Source organism: Melopsittacus undulatus, chromosome 6 (assembly GCF_012275295.1).
Source record: "Melopsittacus undulatus isolate bMelUnd1 chromosome 6, bMelUnd1.mat.Z, whole genome shotgun sequence".
In the NCBI taxonomy this organism is placed as follows: Eukaryota; Metazoa; Chordata; class Aves; order Psittaciformes; family Psittaculidae; genus Melopsittacus; species Melopsittacus undulatus.
In genome coordinates this window covers 51,102,061-51,124,984 of record NC_047532.1, presented here as the reverse complement: position 1 = coordinate 51,124,984, position 22,924 = coordinate 51,102,061, and the positions used below count along the sequence as shown (strand labels likewise).

At 40.4% G+C, this 22,924-nt stretch overlaps 1 protein-coding gene across 4 annotated transcripts in view; it reads left to right on the top strand.

The window, feature by feature from the left end:
- Nucleotides 1–608: 608 nt before the first annotated feature.
- The window catches only part of RC3H1 (ring finger and CCCH-type domains 1), a 48,746-nt gene continuing 26,430 nt past the window's right edge, over nucleotides 609–22,924 (top strand). For all 4 annotated transcript variants that reach the window (XM_031049908.2, XM_031049907.2, XM_031049906.2 and 1 more), the window contains exons 1-7: nucleotides 609–676; nucleotides 8,000–8,366; nucleotides 17,722–17,842; nucleotides 19,174–19,413; nucleotides 19,824–19,999; nucleotides 20,874–21,074; nucleotides 22,162–22,294. In XM_031049908.2, coding sequence (XP_030905768.1) covers nucleotides 8,136–8,366; nucleotides 17,722–17,842; nucleotides 19,174–19,413; nucleotides 19,824–19,999; nucleotides 20,874–21,074; nucleotides 22,162–22,294 — 1,102 coding nt within the window. In that variant the 5' untranslated portion in view covers nucleotides 609–676; nucleotides 8,000–8,135. The remainder of the gene's footprint in view (nucleotides 677–7,999; nucleotides 8,367–17,721; nucleotides 17,843–19,173; nucleotides 19,414–19,823; nucleotides 20,000–20,873; nucleotides 21,075–22,161; nucleotides 22,295–22,924) is intronic.

The window sequence follows — 22,924 nt, the reverse complement described above, 5'->3', positions numbered from 1 at the left end:
CTCTTTTGGAGAGGTACCCTGGTAGAGTTGTTATGTTAGTTGTTTAATGTTGGGTATTTTGTTTGTTTCCCTTGTCATGTTAAAATCCAGGAAGCTTCAAATAAGGGATAACATCTTGTCCTTAACTGTCCCTATTTTCCTAATGTACTTTCCAGACTACCATATATTTTTTGCATGGAAGTATGCAAACTTCTTCCTTTGTTTTCACGAGTCAAATAAAAATTACAGAGGATAAAATAAAGTAAGTCTTGAGTCTGATTTAACTGAGCTTCAGTGAGTTTGGGACAGAATTTTGACGGTGTTCATGAGTTTCTCCTTTTTCTTTTAAAAGAGATTTGCTGAACGGGCACTGGAGCCTGCTGGTGTTTATGTATCTTTGAAAGAAGGGTGGGAACATGTATTACACACGAACTTCCAAGATTTGCTGTTGGGTGGGAATTTCTATTGTTACAGAGCTCTGTCTTCTGGGCAAGCGTTCAGTGGTGTTGGGGAGCGTTCATGTGAGCAGGCATGCGCAGAGGAGGAATGAGGAAGTGAAACACTGGCCGTCAGTTGCTGGTGTACAGCAAAGTTTCAGAGAGCAAACAGGGCGGGGAGAGGGAGGACAGTCTCAATCTATCAGAAAGACTACGCTGGGCTTACTCTGTGTGTTGTTCATGGAGCTCTCCAGGCAGTGGTAAGCAGCTTTTTCCTCTATCTGCTCTTCTCTGAGCAGGCATGGCCTTTCTCTCTCTATTTTTTTCAAATGTTTTTCTGTGGAACTGGATATGGAAAACACAGCTAGCATGATTTATCCTGTTCTGTGAACCGTGGGGTTGGCAGTACTGGCTGGCTGTGCGTGTGTGTGTGTGTGTGTGGCTTTAGCATGCCTTTTGCGAACTAAGTGTTCAGTCTCTGTAAACAACCCATTACTTTTGGGTGGTCAGGGTTTCCCATGGGGTGTCAGGTCAGCTCTTCTGTAAAATGAAATTCAGGACTTTGGAAAGTATTAGTTCCTGCACTTCTCCTCAGGAAAAAGAAAAAAAGATACCTGTGTGTTCTCAGAAATGCTGTTTATTACATAGAACACTCTGGAGTAGAAAATTTACTGCTTAAATAGGTCCTGTGAAGCAGTAGTGAAAATAGGTAATGTCCGGCACTAGGCAAGTATGGGAGGGGGGTCAGTTTCCAGGTTTTGATTAGGTTTGTACTGTGGGCATCTGGTGACCCTTATTTATTATGAGTTGTTTTGCTATTATTAATTTTGCTTAGGTTGTTGATTTATTTTTAATCTTGACTGTCAGAGAGTTTTTTGGAGTCGTTAACATGTTATAGAACAAGTCTCCCAGGAGAGAGAACTGCATCTTTAGCTAGGTTACTTTTTCTCAGAAATATGTATGTTACTACCAAGTCTTTAGAAGAATATAAAAAAATGTATTTTATTAGTTTATAAATTAGCTGAAAGCTGTATTTGCATGAGTAGATCAGTTGGCAAGCCTGAGTTTGTTTTGGCAATGAGGAGCTGTGACACTGTTGAGCTTTGCACTAAATAGGCTTATTTATAAGTTCACTGTTAACTGCAACAGGAAGTTCTGCTCGTTTTGTTTCTGAGTAAGACTCAGCAAAAATGCAACAGCTTCAGGACTAAAATAAAAGCAGATAATAAAAATGCTATTATCCAGAATTTTGATCCTCAAATGTTAAGGTGATTATAATATTGCCTGGGTAAGAAAAGCTTAATGAAATGCTGGAGAGAGATATGTAAAAACACTGCAGCAAACAATGCTCCTATGAGCAGTGTACTGTAACAGCAGAAACTGAGCAGAGGGTGCATGGTAGGTGTGCTGAGTCATCTGCCTTAAACTGTAACATGACTTACTGTGCACTGCTGCTGGGAAAGATCAGTGTTAACTTGTGCATGACGAAGTGGCACGTGATACGGCTATGCTAGTACACATTAGATCCAAATAACATGTTTGTGAGAGAAGTCACTGTATATTTGGTACCTGTACTGAAGGACTCTGAGAGTGCAACTAATTTAAAGGGGGTTGAATTTTAACTCAAAGCAGAAGAATTTTCCTGTATGTCATCGTGTGTGAAACTTGATGCCAGTGGATACTGTACATTTTAAAAACATCTTGTTCTTGAAGGTTGAATCTGCAAAGCTTTCTAGCTACATGTGAAAGGTTCTGGCCATCATGGACATAAGACAGCTTGGACAGGAGAGTGCATTACCCCTCTATGTTTTAGTCTGGCAGAGTAAGGAATATGATAAAAGTGTTAAGCAGTCATCCCAGAAGTTTGTAGAATGATCCTGTCTTTCTTTGAAGCACTGGCAAGGTCCCAAAGGAGATGGGTTGCTGATCTGATTACAGTGTGACATTTCCAGTCTGGGCTGAAGGATGGAATTTCAGGGATTTGGGGGGGAGGACCAGAAGAGGAGAAATCCTCCCAGGTGATTCTAGCTGTGGATAGAAACAGCTTATGCAGAGCTAAGCAGGAGGAGACTTGTGTACGGGTATTTTATAGTAACAAACTCAGAAATAACAATATAAGTCTGTCTCTGGTCCCAGTGTAATATTCAAGGTCTCTGTCTTGGGGCATCTTCATTCTTCAATGCAGCTTCTTCTCTTGCAATTTAAGTTCTTCGGATGTGTCTTTTTTAGGTTGTTCTTTTTCTTGGGTTTTGGCATATCTGTTTTTCTCAGTCATGCACAAAGAAATGTGTGCATGTATATATATATATTTAAAGTGTTTGGAAGCTAACTGATGTGAAATACTTGGCAAATTGAGAGGGTGGGTTAAGTTCCTGATGACTGGAAAAAAGGTAATATAACCCCCATTTCCAAGAAGGGGGAAATGGATGACTACAGGTAACTACAGACCAGTCAGTCTCACCTCTGTGCCTGGCAGAATCTTGGAGCAGATTCTCCTGGAAGGCATGCTAAGGCACATGAAAAACAATGAGGTGCTTGGTGACAGCCAGCATGGCTTCATCAAGGGGAAATCCTACCTGACCAATTTGGTAGCCTTCTGTGAAGGGCTACAGAACTGATGTCTCCATCAGTTCTGTAGAGCAGTTGATGTCATCTACCTGGATTTGTGCAAAGCGTTTGACACTGTCTCGCAGGACTTCCTTGTCTCTAAATTGGAGAGACATCAGTTTGATAGACGGACCACTCAGTGGATAAAGAGCTGGCTGGATGGCAGCATACAAAGTGTCCAGCTGGAGACCAGTAACAAGTGGTGTCAATCAGGGGTCGGTGTTGAGATCAGTCTTGCTCAACATCTTTGTCGGCAACATGGACAGTGGGATTGAGTGCGCCCTCAGCAAGTTTGCCGATGACACCAAGCTGTGTGATTCGGTTGATACACTGGAGGGAAGGAATGCCATTCAGAGGGACCTTGACACGCTTGTGAGGTGGGCTGATGACAACCTCTTGAAGTTTAACCATGCCAAGTGCAAGGTCCTACACCTGGGTCGGGCAATCCCAGGCCCAGTTACAGGTTGGGCAGAGAAGAGATTCAGAGCAGCCCTGTGAAGAAGGACTTGGGGGTGTTGGTTGGTGAGAAAATGAACATGAGCTGGCAGTGTGTGCTCGCAGCCCAGAAAGCCAACCATATCCTGGGTCAAAGGAGGTGATCCTGCCCCTCTTACTCGGCTCTCATGACACCTCACTTGGAGTACTGTGTAGAGTTCTGGGGTCCAGAACATAAAAGGGACATGGAACTGTTGGACCAAGTCCAGAGGATGGCCATGAGGATGACTGGGGGACTGGAGCACCTCCCATATGAAGATAGGCTGAGAAAGTTGGTGCTGTTAAGCCTGAAGAAGAGAAACTGTGTGGAGACCTCATAGTAGCCTTCCAGTATCTGAAGGCGGCCTGCAGGGATGCTGGTGAGGAACTAATCATTAGGGACTCTAGTGATAGGACGAAGGGTAATGGGTTAAAATTTAAACAGGAGAAGTTTAGATTGGATATAAGGAAGAAGTTCTTTACTGTGAGGGTGGTGAGGCACTGGAATGGGTTGCCCAGGGATGTTGTGAATGCTCCCTCCCTGATGGTGTTCAAGGCCAGGTTGGACAGTGCCATGGGTGACATGGCTTAGTGTGAGGTGTTCCTGCCCATGGCAGGAGGTTGGAACTGGATGATCTTAAGGTCCTTTCCAACCCTAACTATTCTATGATTCTAAATGCCATAGTATTATGGGGAAGGGGATTTTGTTTAAATGGTTGATATTTTATTGTGTTTTGCTCACCTCTGGCATAGTGCTGGAGAGAAACATTGGAAAAAAATGTACCATGAAAGTGTGAATATGTTTTTCTTATCTATATGAGGAAGTGTTATCTTTCTGATGATGGTTCCAGTAGCTGTCTGTGATAATGAAACTATTTTGTTTCCATCATTTTGTTGCTGCTTGTAATCTCTCTTGTTTAAAGTAGCTCTTTGAAGCTAGAGAATATTTCCAAGGTCATAGCAGATTGCAAACCGTCTGAAAAGGCACACATCTTTCCTAGTTTCATTACTTAGGTGTATACCCCATCTGTATGCTTTGTACCTGCAAGAGATTTATGTTGTATCATAGCACTTGACTGCTGCCTTGTCTGAAGATCCAGCAGGAAAACTGGACCAAATATGTGGAAAGGTGTGGCACCAATGCTTGGTGCCAGCTCATATCCATGCAGCTTAACTGTAAGACCCTGATGCCATTCCCATCTTGCGTGGGACCAGAGGAATTCCGCAGTTCTGTGCTGATCTGCCTGGGAGATTTAGTAGCAGAGCAGAGTTTGTTGCTCAGACAGCTATTCTTTTCTTCTCTAGGGAAATGGTTGGCTGGATCAGGCCAGTTAGCCATCTGTTCCAGCAGTTACACTGTGCTGAGATAGATGATTTCCTGAGGTTTCTCCCAGATGTATTTTCTTTTGTCAGTGCTATCTACGGCCTCCCTCTGGTATTTAGGCACCAGTTGTCCACAAGCACTGCAGGGTCTGGTGAAATGAGGGGTAGGAGGGAGATCTATCACAGGTCAGGTGGAGCTGTCACACACTGGTGAAACATGCCTCTCTGGTGATTGCATATCCACAGTTAGGGCCGTTGGGTTTCCATTCATGAGTTATGTGCCAGTCTGTTCTGGCAGCTAGGTACAAGGCTGGGACTCACTAAGACCCTTCTGAAAGCTGTGCTTGTGTGTAAGCTTTACTTCCATTGTTCTCCAGCCTTTTGAGACCTACCTTGATAAAGGATCAGGGATGCCACTAATTACTCTGTCCCTCCCTCCTCAGACTCTTCAGACTTCTCTTTACAGCTATTGAGACTGCAAATAAGTATGACATATTTGAGTATGCCAGTTGTCTGGAGTGGCCAGAGGTACAGGTAGGAACAATATGTATGTCTTTCTTTGTGGTGGTGTGGTTTTTTAAACTAGTTAACTCGTGTTAAAGTTGAGTTCAGCTCCTTTTTTCCAGAGCTTGAGATGAGGAATCTCTGTGCCCCCATCTGCTTTTTAGGGTTGATGGCATAGCTCTGTGTTAGTTTCTGGTTTTAAATTTCCTCTGTTAGTAAGAAACTGTTCTTTTCCTTAACACTTGGTTAATAATCAATGATTCAAATTGTTCCTGAATTGCAGACGAGTCTGGGAAATTGTTCATAGACATTTTAATAGTGATGTGGTAGGAAGGAAGCAATGTGATTCAGCTGTTAATTTTTGAACCTCAAATGGTATTTCATACCACAGCAAAACATACACTAGATTTATCAAGCTGTGTAGCTGCTCTTTGCAGTTTGTGGTGTTTGAAGGTTATTTCTGTTACAGATTTGGTTTACAAAGAATGGTTCTAGCTGTAATACTTGATACAAAGGTTTATGTAAAAATACATTAAGGGAGCATGGAGAGGTGGGAAAGCTTGGCAACACATTTCCTGGGTGCTGTAGGAAATAAGTTCAGTTAAGTAACTTCTAAATGTTTAGATTTGAGTTATGATGATATGGTAGTAAGGGAATTATTTGGCTGCTGGCGAGATGAAAGAAAAAATACTGATTTGCTGTTACAGAGGTTATGCTGGGCAAAGCGGGCAACCCTGAACAACCTTGGCAGATCTTCTTCCAGTTATGTAACAGTGGTGTTAGTTAACCACGTGCATTGCATCTTCCTCAGTACCACCCTGTCTGGGTGGTATTGATTTCTTATCGATTCCTTGTTGGCTAGTAAACAGTGGCTGGTGTGGTATTGTACATTGCATTTTAGCATAGAAGTGAATTTTTTGTTTTTCATTAGCTTTAGAGCTAAGCTTTTATGTTTTGTTGGTGAAATGTGGCTAAAAGCTTAACTAGTAAGTCTTCATTGTTTGCCTTGGCAAAATGATGAATGACATTGTGTTAAATTCTGGAACAAAATCCTGAGGCTTTTCAGAGTTGCTGTTTTAGCATTACTTTTTTTTTGTTGCTTTTTAAAAATATTTTGGTTCTGAATTGCACAAGTTCTAACCTGAAATTTCTCTCTTTGCCTATACTTAGAATTGCCTTTTTTTTTGGTTTTTTTTGTGGGTTTGGGTTTTGGGTTTGTTTTTTTTTATTTTTAGGCCTTTTTTTAAGCTAAGATTTGATAAAAGATTGCTGCTTTGCATACTATATATGCTATATGCTGCTATATCTGAACAGATATTAGCAAGCAAGTCCATATTCCTTTGTATGAAACCTCAGCCAGTGGTGTGTGGACAAGAGAAATATACCTGAGTGGTTGGGGTGATTTGCTGCTTGATTTAGAAAAATCTGTTTGGTAGCAAATCAGTGACCTGCTTTATGTTTTTGCTAACTTCACTGGTGATAGAAAGTAAGGCAGACATCAGAAATACTTTTATTGCCAGTTTTCCTTTTGATAATTCTTTTCATATCACTTCATCTGTCTACTCTTATTTTTTCTTGGTTCCAGAAGGATGTCTTACTTTCCATTCCCTTATAATTAATAATATTCAATCCTCATGGTGCTTTTGAATCAAAATGCTAAGTAACAAAGACCTCTCAGGTTGCCCTCTTTTGAGGTCCTTCATTGTAGATTTTTCAATGCATTAAAGATCTTACTTTCTCTGTCAGTATAATCTCTAGGTAGGCAATGAATGATACAAATTGGGGTTAGAAAAGGGGCCTTGAGAAACAGCTGTCACTCTTCCAGTCCAAATTGACCTCTAGAAATCTTCTTCCTGCTTTTAAAGGATGGAGCTGCTGGGTGGCAGACTGAAGGCAAGTTATAAATGCTAAACTATACCCAGTAATGCACAGAGTTTCCCAGGCTGAGATGTGACTGGGTAAGTTTGCATGGTACCATGCAGCTCTGTACAGATCAGCTTGTGTGAAGGCATTATAGTAGTGGTGTGTAGTATTACTTAGCAATGTGCAAGAGCTGTATTGCACGCAGTGTCTGACTGTACCCTGAACCGTTCATCCATGTTTTTTCTTGAGGCCATGGCAGCTCAGATGTTTTTGTGGAATCATTGTGTATCAATCCACAGTCCACTGAACTTGGAAGAAGACATGTTTGTGATGGAGGTTTTGGATGAGGCCTTGTCTATGCAAAAATATTTAAAGCTGACAGTACTGTAAAAGGTTGTTTCAGTGGACTAAGCACAACAGCCCTTCAAAATTGTCTTTTTTTATTTAAATGTAGTTGGTACTAATTGGCTCATTTATAATGAAAAAGTGGAACATAAAAATAAAAAGCTAATTAGTCTTTTAACTTCAGTGAGAGAGAGAACTATCTTGATTTTATTTATTATATTTTTAGCTGCATAACAGCAGAAATGGTTTTAAGTGGCTTTTACATGACAGAGACCAGCTGTTGTGACTCAGTCCTCTATGTAATGTCAGGGGTGCATTCCTCCTTTACACCTCTACAAGTGGTATTTACACATATATAGCACAAAGTATATACACATATATACACACATACAGTGGTATATAGCACAAAGGTTTTCATATGCCTGTTGCAGTAGAGAACACTAACTTCTGTTTTTGTTTTCTTTTAGGTTATGTTTCACACTATGTGCTGACTGTCTGTACTTACAGAAGATATTTAAAAACAAACAGACTTTTTTTCAAACATTTTGATTCCAGTGGAATCTGTGCTTTAGATTTTTGTCTTGTCAATTAACTCCTGAAACAATGCCTGTACAAGCTCCACAGTGGACGGATTTTCTCTCCTGCCCGATTTGCACACAGACTTTCGACGAAACAATCCGAAAGCCTATCAGCTTGGGTTGTGGCCACACTGTCTGCAAGATGTGCCTCAACAAGCTCCACCGTAAGGCATGCCCTTTTGACCAGACCACTATCAATACAGACATTGAACTCCTTCCTGTGAACTCAGCCTTGCTGCAACTAGTGGGTGCTCAGGTATCAGTGCCTTTTTTAATCTTTTTGTAGTGTTTTCCTTCTTTCTTTTAGGAGGTCATGAATAAAGAATATGACTGTGATAATAGTGTGTAGGGTAGACCACAGTCTCTCTCTCATCCCCCCCACCCCCCCGCTCCTGGAGGGATGGGGAGGAGAATCAAAAGAATGTAACTCCCAAGGATTGAGATAAGTGCAGTCCAGTAACTAAGGTATAACACAAATCACTACTGCTACAACCAATAATAATAATGATAGAGGAAACAAGCAAGGGAAGAGAATACGATACCACCCACCGAAACAAGCCCGACCTGGAAGAGAGAGAGAGAGCCCTTCCCAGGGACTCCCAGTTACCTCCCCGGGCATGACATGCTGTGGTATGGAATACCTCTTTGGCTAGTTTGGATCAGGTGTCCTGTCTCTGCTTCCTTCCGGCCTCCCCTCCTCCCTGGCAGAGCATGAGACTCGCAAAGTCCTTGACCAGAGTAAACATTTGAGCAGTAATTAAAAACATAGGTGCTATCAGGTTCCCAGGCTGAAAGTCAAAACACAGCACCACACCAGCTACCAAGAAGGAGAAAAAATGACTGCTACTGCTGAAACCAGGACAGGTAGACATACTCCTTTTTGTGAATTTTGACGTATGCATGTTTTAGACGTTTGACAAGCTGTAGTGAAGATGCCTCAATTGATTCTAGTGGTTGCTGACTGTGATTTTGTGATAAATTTAGTGTAACTGTGAGCTGTCACCAGAATAAGTTGTGTTCACTTCTTTAACATGTATCTCTGACAAAAGGGTGAACTGGATCAGTGAGTGTATCTGGTGGGAAGTGATTCTTCTGTGGTAGGTTACTTGCTTTACCACATTCACCCTAGCAACTTGAGACCGCTTGTTCCAAAAGCAGGAGAGGAGAGTAAGGTGGTGTGGTTTAACCCCAGCCAGCAGTAAATACCACACAGCTGCTTGCTCACTGGGGATGGGCAGGAGAAAAGGTAAAAATTTTTGGATTCAGGTAGGAACCTGTTAACAACTGAAATAAAGTAAAATATAATAATAGGAAATAGAGAGTGGAATAAAACCCCCCAAAAAGACAAGTGATGCACAGTACAATTGCTCACCAGCTACTGACTGATACCCAGCCAGTTCCCAAGCAGCAGTCAGCCCCTTCTGGGTAACCCCCCTGGTTATATACTGAGCATGACATGCTGCAGTATGGAATACCCCTTTGGCTAGTTTGGGTCAGGGGTACTGTCTCTGCTCCCTCCCAGCTTCTTGTGTCCCTCATTGGCACAGCATGAGAGTCTGAAGCTTTTAATCAGGGTGAGCACTACTTTGCAACAACTAAAACATCGGTGTGTTATCACCATTACTCTCATGCTGAAGTAAAAACACAACACTGCACCAGCTACTAGGCAGAAAATTAACTGTGTCTCGGCCAAAACCAGGATGTAAGGGAAGTGGGATAGATACCTCTGGTAGCAGCCTTTATACTGCTTTATGTTTAATTTGAAACTGTGCTCTGGAAATGCAACTGCCTGACATGACATGCTACTCTAAATCCACATAGGTAAATGGGGGAAGTCTGCAGAAGACAGAGTACCCCTTTCTACTGGAACAGGTACTTGTGAGGTCAGCTGAACTGGCGATCTGATAAGAATGAGTACGTCAATGGCATTGGTACTAATGGCAGCCTGAGGAAAGGGCCAGGGATGTGCTAGCAGGATCACCCTGTTCAGTTGCAGCACAGACTTAAATTGACGTAAGCTTATCATGGTTAAATCATTGGTAGTTTCCTGCAACCCATGCCTCCCAAGGCTAGACAGGATTGTGGACTTGGGGAGAGGAGGGACAATCATGTCTAACGTATGGGTGAGGAACAAGACTGTAGATGGAATACGGTTATCACAGAGGAATTACTGTTTTATTCTGTTCTGCTTCTGTGTCTGTTGAACTGTGTCTGTGAAGCACAGTTGAAGGCAGCAGAAAATTCAATGAGATCCATAGTTAATGAAAAGGGAGAAGCTATGTTGTGAAGAAATATTAAAAGGTGGGGAGGAAAGAAGGATTGTTATGATGCAGGTAGTGGGACCTGGAGTTCCAGATGTGGTTTTGCCACTTCTTTTTCCATTTAGTTTATCAAGTAATATGGCTAATTTGTTGTTTGTCTTTTGTGGCACAGAAGTTCTTTCTGAAGTTTTAAAATTGAGTTATGTTTCTGGCTGTGCCAACTGACTCATCCTGCTCTTCAGGAGAAGGCAATGAGACTGTGTGCTTCCATTTCTGTGATATGCATATGCCACCGTCTTTGAAGAGCTTCCAAGCACTGTGAAATGTGTGGGTGATGCTATAAATAAATATTGTCATTTTTGTTCTTCCTTATATCTTCTTCCTTCCTCTCTGGAGTTTCTAGAATAGTTCCAGCTATATCTGGGTGTCCACATTTATGATAAATGTGTTTTGATTCTTGCATTTGTTTGGTTATTGTATGGTAAGAAGCTATGTGGTATCTTTAACTTGATCTTTGCCTGAATTAAAATTTCCATAAAAACAAGATCCTCTGGAATGAGGTGGAAAACCACACTGTCTGCTATAGGTAATTGAGAATTTTATTGTGGCTGTGCTAGTTAGTCAGTTTCCTCATCCATATGTGTGTGAGGTATGAAGAAGAAAGAGCGGCTTTTTGGCAGTAGTATATTAATCTTGAGCGTTCTATTTGAACTGATGACATCATTTTTGTACTTTTTTTTTTTTCTGATGAGGGTTCATAGGACCTTGTTTCATGGTGACCTCTAACTGCAAATGCCATCAAGAGACATTATTCCCTTCCCCCTTATTTGCCACTCATTCCTGCATGCATGCTGCTCACTGCATTCTGTTACCTAAAGGATAATCAACTTTAGCTGGGGTTTTGTTACTGACAAGCTTTCCCCTTAAGAGAAATTTGCACCACCTCTCCCCCAGCTCCTAATTTAAATCAGCATATCAATGAATCAGTGTCCAGTATAACTCACTCTCTTTTCTTCTCCCTTTCTCTTCCTCGCACCTTTTACCAGCTGTGGAGTACTAGAAAATAAGTACACTGCTTTGCTGTGAAGGGAAACAGTTACTGGTTTCCACTGATTTCCCCTAAGATCATTGCTGGATTTTTTGGTTTGGTTGCTCTATTTTTTTACTCTGTTACAGAAAAAGACTGTTAGGTTAAAAAAAAAAAACCCAGAAAAAAAAAAAGGAAAACCCATCCAACAAACAAAAAAACTTGAGAAACTACTGTAATTTTGAGCTTCCTGTTAAGAAGGTGGGCTCTGTCTTTATGTGTTAACAAAAATGATCTGGAAGTAGGAAGCCAACATACCAAGCATGAGTAGTATCATCAACTTCAGAGAAAAAAAAGCCCACTTTCTTGTTCACTTGGTTTAGTTTCAGGAAATGTACGTGTCATTAATGGCCCCTGATCTCCAGCAAAACCTTGCACATTTTAATCTGAGTCCATGGAGAGGTGTGATACTTTATTTTAAAATTATATAATCTGATAAAAAGATTTCATATTAGAAGGAAATACAGTATAACACAATTAAAGCTTTTAACTGTGAGGGGAAAAACAGTTTGTTCTTTTCCCTTTGGGGAGGCTTCTTATAAGTTCACACATCTATAAGTGCAAAGTGCTTTTTTTTTGCTGGCAGCAGAGGAGGAACCAGGCAGTTTGAAGTAACAAATCCATTCTGCTGTGGTTGGCAGCAATTGTGGGATTCCAGGGCAACTCATGTTGGTTGGCTTTTATGCAGGCACAATGTGTAAAATAAACAGAACTGTATTTCTCGGGGAAATATACTAAATTTGTCATATACTCGCTGGGGAAAGCAGTAACCTATTTCTCTGACAATGGCATTCTGCTTCTCTGTCAGTTTTGTCACTTTAATGTCTGGTTGGTTTAATGGTTGGTTTCTTATTTGAACTACATGTTATTTCTCAGTTTACCCTCTGCCTGCCCCTTTCCAAAAGCAAAACTTGTTTCCCCTTGATGTGGGAAGTAACTGTTGTAAAATACGCAAATTCCAGTTCTCCCACTGTAGTATGGAACACATCAATGGTGATTACAGGGTCTATTCTGGAAGGCAGTGATTGGGCAATTCAGCCCACTGTAGGTAAGTTCAGACATGTTAGGTGGTGGCAGGGAGGAAGAGGGATCCTAAGATGAAAATTATTATTCCTGAGAGAGCTGGAAATAGTTGAGCACCTGAACTGGAGCTAAGTGTGTTGTTGAGGGAAGGGAGGAGCATATCATCTAGTTCCAGTCCCCCTGCCATGGGCAGGGACACCTTCCACTAGATCAAGTTGTGCAAAGCCCTGACTAACCTGGCCTTGAATGCTTCTAGGAATGGAGCATTCACAGCTTCTCTGTGCAGTGACCTTGAACGCAAAGCAGAAAGGCATCTGTGGGGTACCTTGCTTTTTAAACTTTTTAGGTAAAGAAATCCCTTAGGCCAATTTGCATTGGAATTAGGCTTTCAATTTTAACTACTCAAGTAATCCACATCCACTATATACAACTATTTTAAATATTCAGCAGGCTGACACAGAAAACTGACTTAGAGATCAGTGTGATCAGACAAAAGCCATTTATTACAAAGCATCTATCCTTTTTATACTGTTGTCTGCATCTGCTTACAATAGCTTGGTGTATTGTAATTGGATACATACACAATAACTGGCTGTATTAAGATTGGATACATATTCTGGAGCTTGCTATATGAACCTTGGATACATATTCAATAGCTTGCTGTATTATGATTAGATACATATTCTTGTAGCACACAGCAGCTAGCATACAATTGATCAAATAAGAGCATGAGAACCTAACCTTTAAAGCTTGGTAACAGTTCACTACTTTGTATCTTAGCACATTCCAGTTTCTTCTTGCCTTGCTTGCACTGTTACTCTTGCTTCCTTACCCACATCCTTCTTCGTTCTCAGTTCATGTTAAACTCCACATAGGCACTTGCTGGCTTGGAAATGTGGTCATTCTTTGCTAAAAATCCACAGCAGGCCAGTGTTTTGATGGTATGTAATCATGGATCTGTCATCTAACCTCTTCCCTCCTCTTTAACACATGAAACAGCAGCGTGCATGTTCCAAACGGGTGACAAACAAGGGGCAAAAACTCCTGTGGTGCTTTAATTTTATAGTCTTCCACTGGATGTGCTAAATAAAATTCTGGGCATTAGGCAATGGAATCATGTATCTCTTGAGAGAATGGGTGGAGTGGTCCTAACTCGTATCCTTTTCATAAGGGAAAGATTACAGTTGCAGAGATAGCATAGAATCATAGAATAGTTAGGGTTGGAAAGGACCTCAAGATCATCTAGTTCCAACCCCCCTGCCATGGGCAGGGACACCTCACACTAAACCATATCACTCAAGGCTTCATCCAACCTGGCCTTGAGCACTGCATGTTTGATAATTTTTTTTATTGTAACTTTTGGTGAAATGAGTTGCCACAAAAGAGGAATTACATGTGAATAAGTTGCTCGTGGTGCAAACTTCTGAGGAACTGAAGACAGGAGGCTTTAGGGTTGGTTTGTAGGTTTTTTGTTGGTTTGTGTTTGATTTAGCTATTTTGGATTTGGGTTTGGTTTTTTTTTTTTTCTTTTTTTGCCAGGAAGCAAATCATCCATGGACAGGAGGGGAATATTAAGGAGAACAGTTTTCAAGCCAGACAAGAAGTGGTCTGGTCTGTTTTAACATTTTCTCACTCTGCAATTAGATGTCTAATGGTAATTAGTGATAACTCAAGCTGGCATCCTATGTCAAATTATGCTTATGCTTAAATCACCAATTTGAAATCACTGCCTGGTATGAGATGACGCTTTAGCATTCTTTTCCGGTCTCCTTCCTCATGCTGTTATAACCTGCCTCTTCCTGCAGCCAGAAGCAGTCAGTCATGCTGATGGGCAGCATTCCACTGCCAGGATACTTGTAGTCATGCTGAGGCAGATGTATGCAAAACCTTCAAAAATTTGAAGTAATTAAACTTCTGATATTGTTTTTCCTGTCTTGTTGTAGCTCCCCTTGGGAGGTATTATGTTCTATAAGTATATTTGCAGTGAAAACTGTGAGAAGGGTGTGGTGTCTGAGGGAATGGAATATGGAATGAGGATGAAAATAGTGATCTCACTCTGCAGGGCATTTATTTTGAGGCTGTAAAGTGATGGTGGAAACAGAAGTGACCATAGGGTCACAAAGATATTTTGTAAAGGAAAAGGAAATGAAGGTTTTTGGAGTTGACTTAATTCTTGGTTTTCCTTCAGCAAATCGGTGACAGAGCCAAAATTAAAATGCAGATCTCTTGTGACTTTTATGAATCATGTCTTTACCATTTTTCTGTTGGTAGATGTTGGCTTTTTAATCAGTCTAACCTTAAAATACTTTAAAAAATCTTGGAAGTGCATATTCTATTGAACCAGCAAAAGGGGAAATTATTTGTGAGTTTTGCTATGAGATGCTTCACATGAATGAAGATAAAGTATGGGTAGGGCAATATACGTTCTCTTCTCCTGAAGACTCCTGAAAACACAAAATAAGCATCTTGTTTTATTGTTCAGTACTACATTTGCTCTAGTTTAAGATAAACTCTAATCTCTTTTGGGCTTATTTTGAAAACAGTACTGTTGTGCAAGTCATATTTTTACACTGAAGCTTCTCTTGCAAAGAGAAGAAATGAGAGTGATACGCAGATACAGTGTTGAATAACTTAACTCTTGGAATATTTCCTCTGCCAGCTTTTTCTTGGGGGAGGGTGAAGCTTTCCGTTAGTTGCTTAGACAGTCCTTGTGTCTTGCTGGTGGAGTTGTGCTGTGTATGGCATTCCAAACCACTGCTGTGAATGTGTTCTAAACCTACCTTAATTTGGGATCAAAGCCAGGGGCTTGGATGCAGTTTCCTGTCCCATATCTGTTCCAAGCCCTCTTTGTATGCTGGGCGTTGCTTTGTAGTTGTATTTTGGGTTGTCACTGGTGCCAGATTGAATGCTTGCAGGAGAAAATAGAAATTTGCACAAAATAAATTACAGCAGTAGACAGAGCAGAGACTGTATAGTGTCTGTCTCAGCACAAATGCATGAGATGCACGTTGTTTGATCAGTAAGCCAGTTCTGCTTGTATAACTTGCCAGACAGAAGCAGACTGCTAAAGTGGCAGTGGCTTTGAAAAGGAGGCAGACTGTTCCCTTAACATGAAAGCAAATACTGAAGGGGTTGTTTTTTGTTTCCCAAGCCCCAAGAAACCAGTCCAATTGCAACAGTTATGGATGACCACTGTAAGATACAGTTGCAAAATCTCCTTTTGCTGAAATCTTTCTTGCTTACAGACAAAACTAAGCAAAACCTAACCCCCAAAAACACCACTCCCTCCCCCAAATTAAATCAAAACTGAGAAACGCCCAGAACTTCAGAAGCGAACTCCAGTCTGCAAAAGCATCCAGGCTAACCTAACTGTCATGATGTGATTAAACTTGGTTTTGGTTTTCCCTTTAATAGAAGCAAAAGGAGCAATGTCTGATCTGCACTATCTTGGTTATGTTACTTTTGGATTGGTATCAACTCTCTTAATTGTAGCTGGTTATCTTATACTCAGAGACTGGTTTTGTGGGTTTTTTGGTGGGTTTTTTTTTGTCACCTGCTGTAAAAATAAGAGTTATGTTAGTAATTTTATTTTGCAGTGTGTCACGTGAGCAACTTAGCCTGCACAGTTGCCTAAGTATGTCACATTGTACAAGTGTGATCACATGATTACACAGAACCACAGAATCCCGAGGGTTGGAAGGGACCTCAAAAGATCATCTAGTCCAACCCCCCTGCAAGAGCAGGGAAACCTAGAGTACATCACACAGGAACTTGTCCAGGCAGGCCTTGAATATCTCCAACGTAGGAGACTCCACAACTTCCCTGGGCAACCTGTTCCAGTGCTCTGTCACTCTTACAGTAAAGAAGTTCTTCCTGATGTTAACGTGGAACCTCCTATGCTCCAGTTTACACCCATTGCCCCTTGTCCTGTCACTGGATATCACTGAAAAAAGCCTAGCTCCATCATCCTGACACCCACCCTTTACATATTTGTAAACACATTGATTGAAATCATGTTGATTCACCATGTTGATTCATCAACATGATTGAAAGTTTACTTTCTATTGTTATATTGTTAGGAAAGCTTCTATCCACATTGATGGTGGCAACCGTATATGTATGTGTGTACATGTATAAAATTTATATATATTCACTGCTTGTATTTGCTGCTGCCATCATAATGCTACACTGCACATGGCTGTGTTGCATGTGAAGGTTAGTGGGTTTATAGCTGTCTTTAACTCAAGCATTAAAGGCTTGTGCTTTTAGATTGAGGGCCTGGATTGGTCCCTGTAAGCGGCTGTGTGGGATTAGCATGCTGTCATTGCCAGTGTGGGATAGTGATTGACTTGGAAATAGAAGTTGAAGTCTGAGGTTTGTTTGCACTTCATTAGCATATGCAAAAGGTGCCAGTGTTTAGTCTTCTGAGAACATCCAGTTCTCTATTCTCATATATTGAGTTGCTTGCTGAATACTGATGTTGAGAAACTTTAGTACAGTGCTATACTGCACCCAATAAGTTTGTTTAAAGCTTCAAGAATTTAATGAGAGGAAAAGAAAAAAAAAGTAACTGGTGGAGAAGGGTGGTCCAATGACCCTTTGAAAAATCCTGATTTCTGAAGAATGCTTGGATGAAGAAACAAATGCCAGCAACCCCTTCCCTTCCCCCCACCTCCCAAAAGAAAACCAACCAAAAAAACCCACCAAACCCCACCAACACACACACAAACCCAAACCAAGCAGAAAACCAAGCAAATCACTGCAAAGCAAACAAAACCAAAACCACCAAAGAATGTAACTGTAACTTGGTCGAACCAGGATTCATCTAATTTGTTCTGATTATACTTTTTTTTTTTTTTTTTTTTTTAGGTTGGTTGGTTTTGGCCAGCCAGCTTTGGGGATGCCTCGATATGTATGTTGCTTCAGTCAGAGTTTGTAGCTTAAGGAAATGTAATGTTTCCTGTGTAGTTTTTTTATTGAGGAATGAGTCTTCTGCTTCCAGTTCCTGTCAGCCACTACATAAAAAGTCTACCGAACATAAATTCTTTTGTCTTCATGTTCATTGGTTTGTTTTTTTTTTTTGCTTTTAATTTGTTCATTGATCAAGCTGAAACTGGTTACTGATATGTAAAAAATACAGATGGGGAACAAAACAATAAATGCTTGATATTAACAAGTGTTTGTAAATAAGACTGCCACTTACACATATTCATTGTAGATGTGCATGCATCACTTTTCAGGTTCCTGAGCAGCAGCCAATTACTCTATGTAGTGGAGCTGAAGATACCAAGCATTATGAGGAGGGCAAGAAATGCGTGGAAGAGCTGGCACTGTACCTCAAACCACTCAGCAGTGCAAGAGGTAGTTCCTGCATTTTTTTGTTTGAAAATGAAAGCTGGAAACAAATAAGATGCAAAACAAACTAGCCAAATTATTAGTCTGTTTGTAAAATGGATATAAACCTAGTTTAAAAACAAATTGAAACAAATTTCTTAAGCATTATGTTTTCACAATAGACGGGAATGGGGATCATGGAATTTAAAGGTGTCATGTCAAAAATAATACTGAGACAAAGCTGAGGTGTTAGGCAGAGATATTTGGCTGTGCTACAGTAAGTTAGACAAACTTTGTAAGCTGAGTTGACCTTTGTAGAGTAAGGAAAAATTAGTAATTTTTTTTTTGTGGTCTCCTTTGCTTTGACATAACTGTAGCAATGAAATTAGTTTGTAGAGGAGGATTAAACAGAAACAAGAAAATTACTGCATTTAGGATATATAAGAGAAATAAGTAATAATCTTTTTATTCAAGATCCGTACAAGAGCTGAGTCAATATGAGCAATTGTAATTTAGTAAAACTGTGCTGGGTTCAAGAGTATGGATTTTATCTATATTGCGTATGGTGGACTAGAAGATCTGTCAACCCAAGTAGTAGAGATGAGCATCATGGGTGTCAGGTTTTCAAAAATGAGTTTTTACAGAAAGCTGTCTCAAGCTTTTCTAACCAGTAGAGAGTGACTGCATTATCACTCTTGAGTAGAAATGGTCCAACAAACAAGCTCTGTGCTAGCAAATGAACTTGGTATGACAGCCATATGCCTAGTGAGTCACTTGCTCTTCAACCTGGTTTAGTGGCTTCAAGCATGGTTGAGAAGCACAGTTTTTGCACATAATTAAGTATCACCTAGATCAACTTAAACTCACATGCATGTTCAGTTTGGCTTGGCCAAAGCAGTGGAGATACCAAATATGGGCAACAAACTGTCTTGTGAAAACAGACAAATGTCAAAGAAAGCAGTGATCTGTGAAGCTCATGAATATAGGGAAGGACTGTGTTAGGATTCTACTCTCGAGATGACACCCGGGAAATCCATATGGGAAGGTGCAAGACAGACTGCAAATAATGGGGAAAGAATTCATTGGAGGTTCTGCTTTCTAAGGAAGCCAAATCAGTCCACAGGACCTTAAACCTGTGGGAAAGCTGATTCCCAGGAACTGTTTGCTTTTAATGTTGAGTAAAATAAAAAAGACAAAAATAAACTTCTGAAATGCCTTCTCTAATGTTCTGTTTAATAAAGTGGACTTCAGGAGAACTAGTTTTGCACATCTACAGTACAGTGGTTGAAGGCTGGTGCAATAAGAGGAGATATGAGGTAGCTAATTATTACTTTTTTTCTCCTTCACTTTGTTTCAAGGTGTGGGTCTTAACAGTACTACTCAGAGTGTGCTAAGTCGTCCCATGCAAAGGAAACTTGTGACATTAGTTCATTGCCAGCTAGTGGAGGAAGAAGGGCGAATCAGAGCTATGCGTGCAGCACGGTCACTTGGTGAAAGAACAGTCACAGAGCTCATTCTTCAGCACCAAAATCCTCAGCAGCTCTCTTCCAACCTCTGGGCTGCAGTGAGAGCCCGAGGGTGCCAATTCCTTGGACCAGGTAGGTAACTACTTCTATGTTAGAAGCAATTCAGAATTGAGGAGGATTGATAAATGGGTGTCAGATTGCCTGAGTGATTTGATTAGTCAGTGACTTAATATTTTTAATAGTAGGCCTTGAGAATTAATGATGTATCTGTTGGGCTGCTGTCACAGACTTTCTTGTATTTTTAGTTCTTTTGCAAGTATTTTATGAAACATTATTCTAGTGATAAGATAAAATGGAAAATAGTTTCTTGCTTTGAAGAGTAAGACCCTTCTGGAAAAAACAAGATTACTAGAAATGGCTGGACATGGCTTCCTTCATTTATAGCTGGCGTCCCACTTGTAGGGAAACAACTGCGCAGAAATCTTTCTTGGTCTTCTCTTATCCTTTCTGTCTTTTTCTTTACATCTCCCCTTTCCCACCAGCAATGCAAGAGGAGGCTTTAAAGCTGGTTCTCCTGGCCCTGGAAGATGGATCTGCTTTGTCACGGAAGGTCTTGGTTCTCTTCGTGGTTCAGAGGCTAGAGCCGCGATTTCCTCAGGCTTCTAAAACTAGCATTGGGCATGTTGTCCAGCTTCTTTACAGAGCCTCATGCTTCAAGGTATGAAGATGATTCTTCTTGGAGATTTCATAATGCTGTGGAAACTGTTGTTTTTCAGTCACAATTTTCGTTGTTGTGTAACATTAAATGTACCTAAAAATTTGTGTAGTTACAGAAAGTATTATTCATTAGATACCAGATGGGGTCTTTTTTGGAGATAACAGCTGCTCTCTGTCATTCAGTTGTTTTTGTACAGCTATAATAGCAATGTAAGCTGAAATAGCAACTTCAAACTGTAAAGCTTGACTGTCCAAGTTTAATAGATGCACACAATAGGTAACAAACCCTGTATGTAAGTCAGCATAACTGTCTCTCTAGAAGAGGTGTAAAGCTGGAAAATCACTGGTTCTGTTGAGTGGTGATGTAGTTAGAAACAAAGAAATAAGAGGCTCTTGGGTATCAGAGTTGTATAAAGAGAATTTAAGCTGCTTAAGGTATTTCACAGTATTTAGTGGTCTGTTCCTAGATGCTTAGTTTAAATGTCATGCACTTTTCACTAAACAAGGATAAAAGAAATGCTTTGTTGCTGCTAATTGTACCCTCAAATAAAATTCTGCAATACAAACAGAATACCTTGACTGGAGAAGTAAGGTGTGGATACTGTTAAGTCATTTAGGAAGTGTGACACTTCAGCCAGTATTGGGGTCAGTGTTTCAGTAAATTATGTTTGGTATCAATTTCATAGAGGTTTTGGTTTATGAAGAAGGAATTTTAGTAGCAACTAGCATTCACTGCATAATGTCATAGTTTGTTTTAGTTTGGGGGGGAAAAGAACTTAGTTGCTGACTGAAGATTTCCTTTACTTCAGACTTTACATAATTTCTGGATTATCCTGCTTAATCATATTTGTATTTGGCTTGTTTCTTCCCGCTAGGTAACAAAACGAGATGAGGATTCCTCCCTGATGCAACTGAAGGAGGAATTTCGGACTTACGAAGCTCTGAGAAGGGAACATGATTCTCAGATCGTTCAAATAGCCATGGAAGCAGGTTTACGCATTGCACCAGATCAGTGGTCCTCACTGTTATACGGAGACCAGTCTCACAAATCCCACATGCAGTCTATCATTGACAAGGTAAAGCCACCTAAAATCAGCCTAGTCTAACTTGTTTGCAACTGTAGTAGATGTAAATGCTTGGGCACAATCTGTAAATCCATGCTACGTGTGTACTTGCCTTACCCATTAATAATTTGCCCTCTTATTTCAACCATACTGGTTTTTGAAGTAACTAGCATATATGTTTGTAACCTAAAGAGTCTCATTCCTTCTGCTGTCCTGCCACCTCTTTCAACGTTACCTCTCTCTGCACATGGGAAGCCATAAAGGTTAGCTACACAGCTGAGCTATGTTCTTTCTGAACAGCTGCAAATTTAGTAACAGAGAATAATGGTTCATGTTTCCACACAGAAAGTTAGTGCGTAAATTGAAAAAAATAAAGGATAATTCAGACCCCTGTCTATACCTGAAGTATGAAAGAGAGGTAGAAGCACATTTCTTAAATAAAATTACTTGGCCTTTGGAAATGCCCAGATGTCTTTTTATTTAGAGGGAGCATAGGATAAATAGGCTTTTAAGATGGGAGACTGACATGTAAGTACCTGAATTAGGTGGGGAAAATGGAACCTTGTTGAGATTGATCCGCTGTGTATTTATGCCCTTGTCTCCCTTTTCAGCTGTCCTGCCAGAAATCTCCTGAAGGATTTAGGCAGAATTAAAGGATTTTTAAATACTGAAGTTGTGTGATGTTAGTTGTCCTTCAGCCAACTTACTCATTATTGTCTGCTCTACTTAGTTTAAAGCAGGGTGTAAACTCATCCGTTTGAGAACTGGAGATACTAGACTCTTCAGAAATCTAATTAAATGGTTTCTAATATTTATTTTATTTCTGGATGCCAGCACAACACAGAGGTTATATTGTAAGAAATAATACCAGCCTTTATTTTGTCTATTTAAAGCTATGTTTTAACCTGCAGTGTCAAAGAACTGTGTGTCCATAATGCCAGAGAAGGAATTTAATAGAACTTGCTGACTGAAATGGGCTTATGTGAAACACATTTTACTCCAGCTTTGGAAGACAGCTCTTGTGAGCTTGTGGAGCAGCCTTCAGAAGCCATAAGGATCAACTTGCCTGTAGAAAGTTAATTATTATAATTTTTTTAAGTTGCAGACCCCAGCCTCATTTGCACAGAGTGTTCAGGAATTAACTATTGCTCTTCAGAGGACTGGAGATCCAGCTAACCTAAATCGCCTTCGACCCCACTTAGAGCTCCTGGCAAATATCGATCCCAGTCCAGGTAAGTCTAGATAGTTCATAAAAACCTCTTAGCAAGAGGAGCTTAACTCTCTTAGAAGATTGGAACCTGTTCAGTAAGTTGAAGGAAACATCCTCTGATTCATGGACTTAAGATTCTTGAGTCGTACTCATAACCAGCCTGAGAATGGTAGTAATCTGCGTGAGGAGCTGAACTGTTCTGAAACTTAAAATAGGTTCAAAAGTATGACAGGAATAATTTTGCTACTCCCCTGAAAAAAAGCTTCCTTGTTTGATAGCACTGGGTGAGCACAGATGAGGATGTTAAATACATGTAATCCTGTGAGGTTGCATGGTCTACACTTCATATTGGACAATGCTAACTTGTGATGGGGGAGGAGAATAGCAGCAATCTTCCTCCTTTTCCCCTTTTTTTGATATACATGCTGCTATTTGAAACAAGGTTTGAAAAGCAACAGGAAGATTGATAGAACCACTGTTCTTAATGCAGAGCCTTAGCTGTCACGCCAAGATAAATTTATCTCCCCAGTTCTTTACCAGAGAAATAATTTGTTTACAAATTAGGGGAACCTTCAAGAAACCACTTACCCAATGAAGGGTTTCCATTAACTTACCTAATATTTTTGTCTTGATATTTGTTTCATGAATTCTG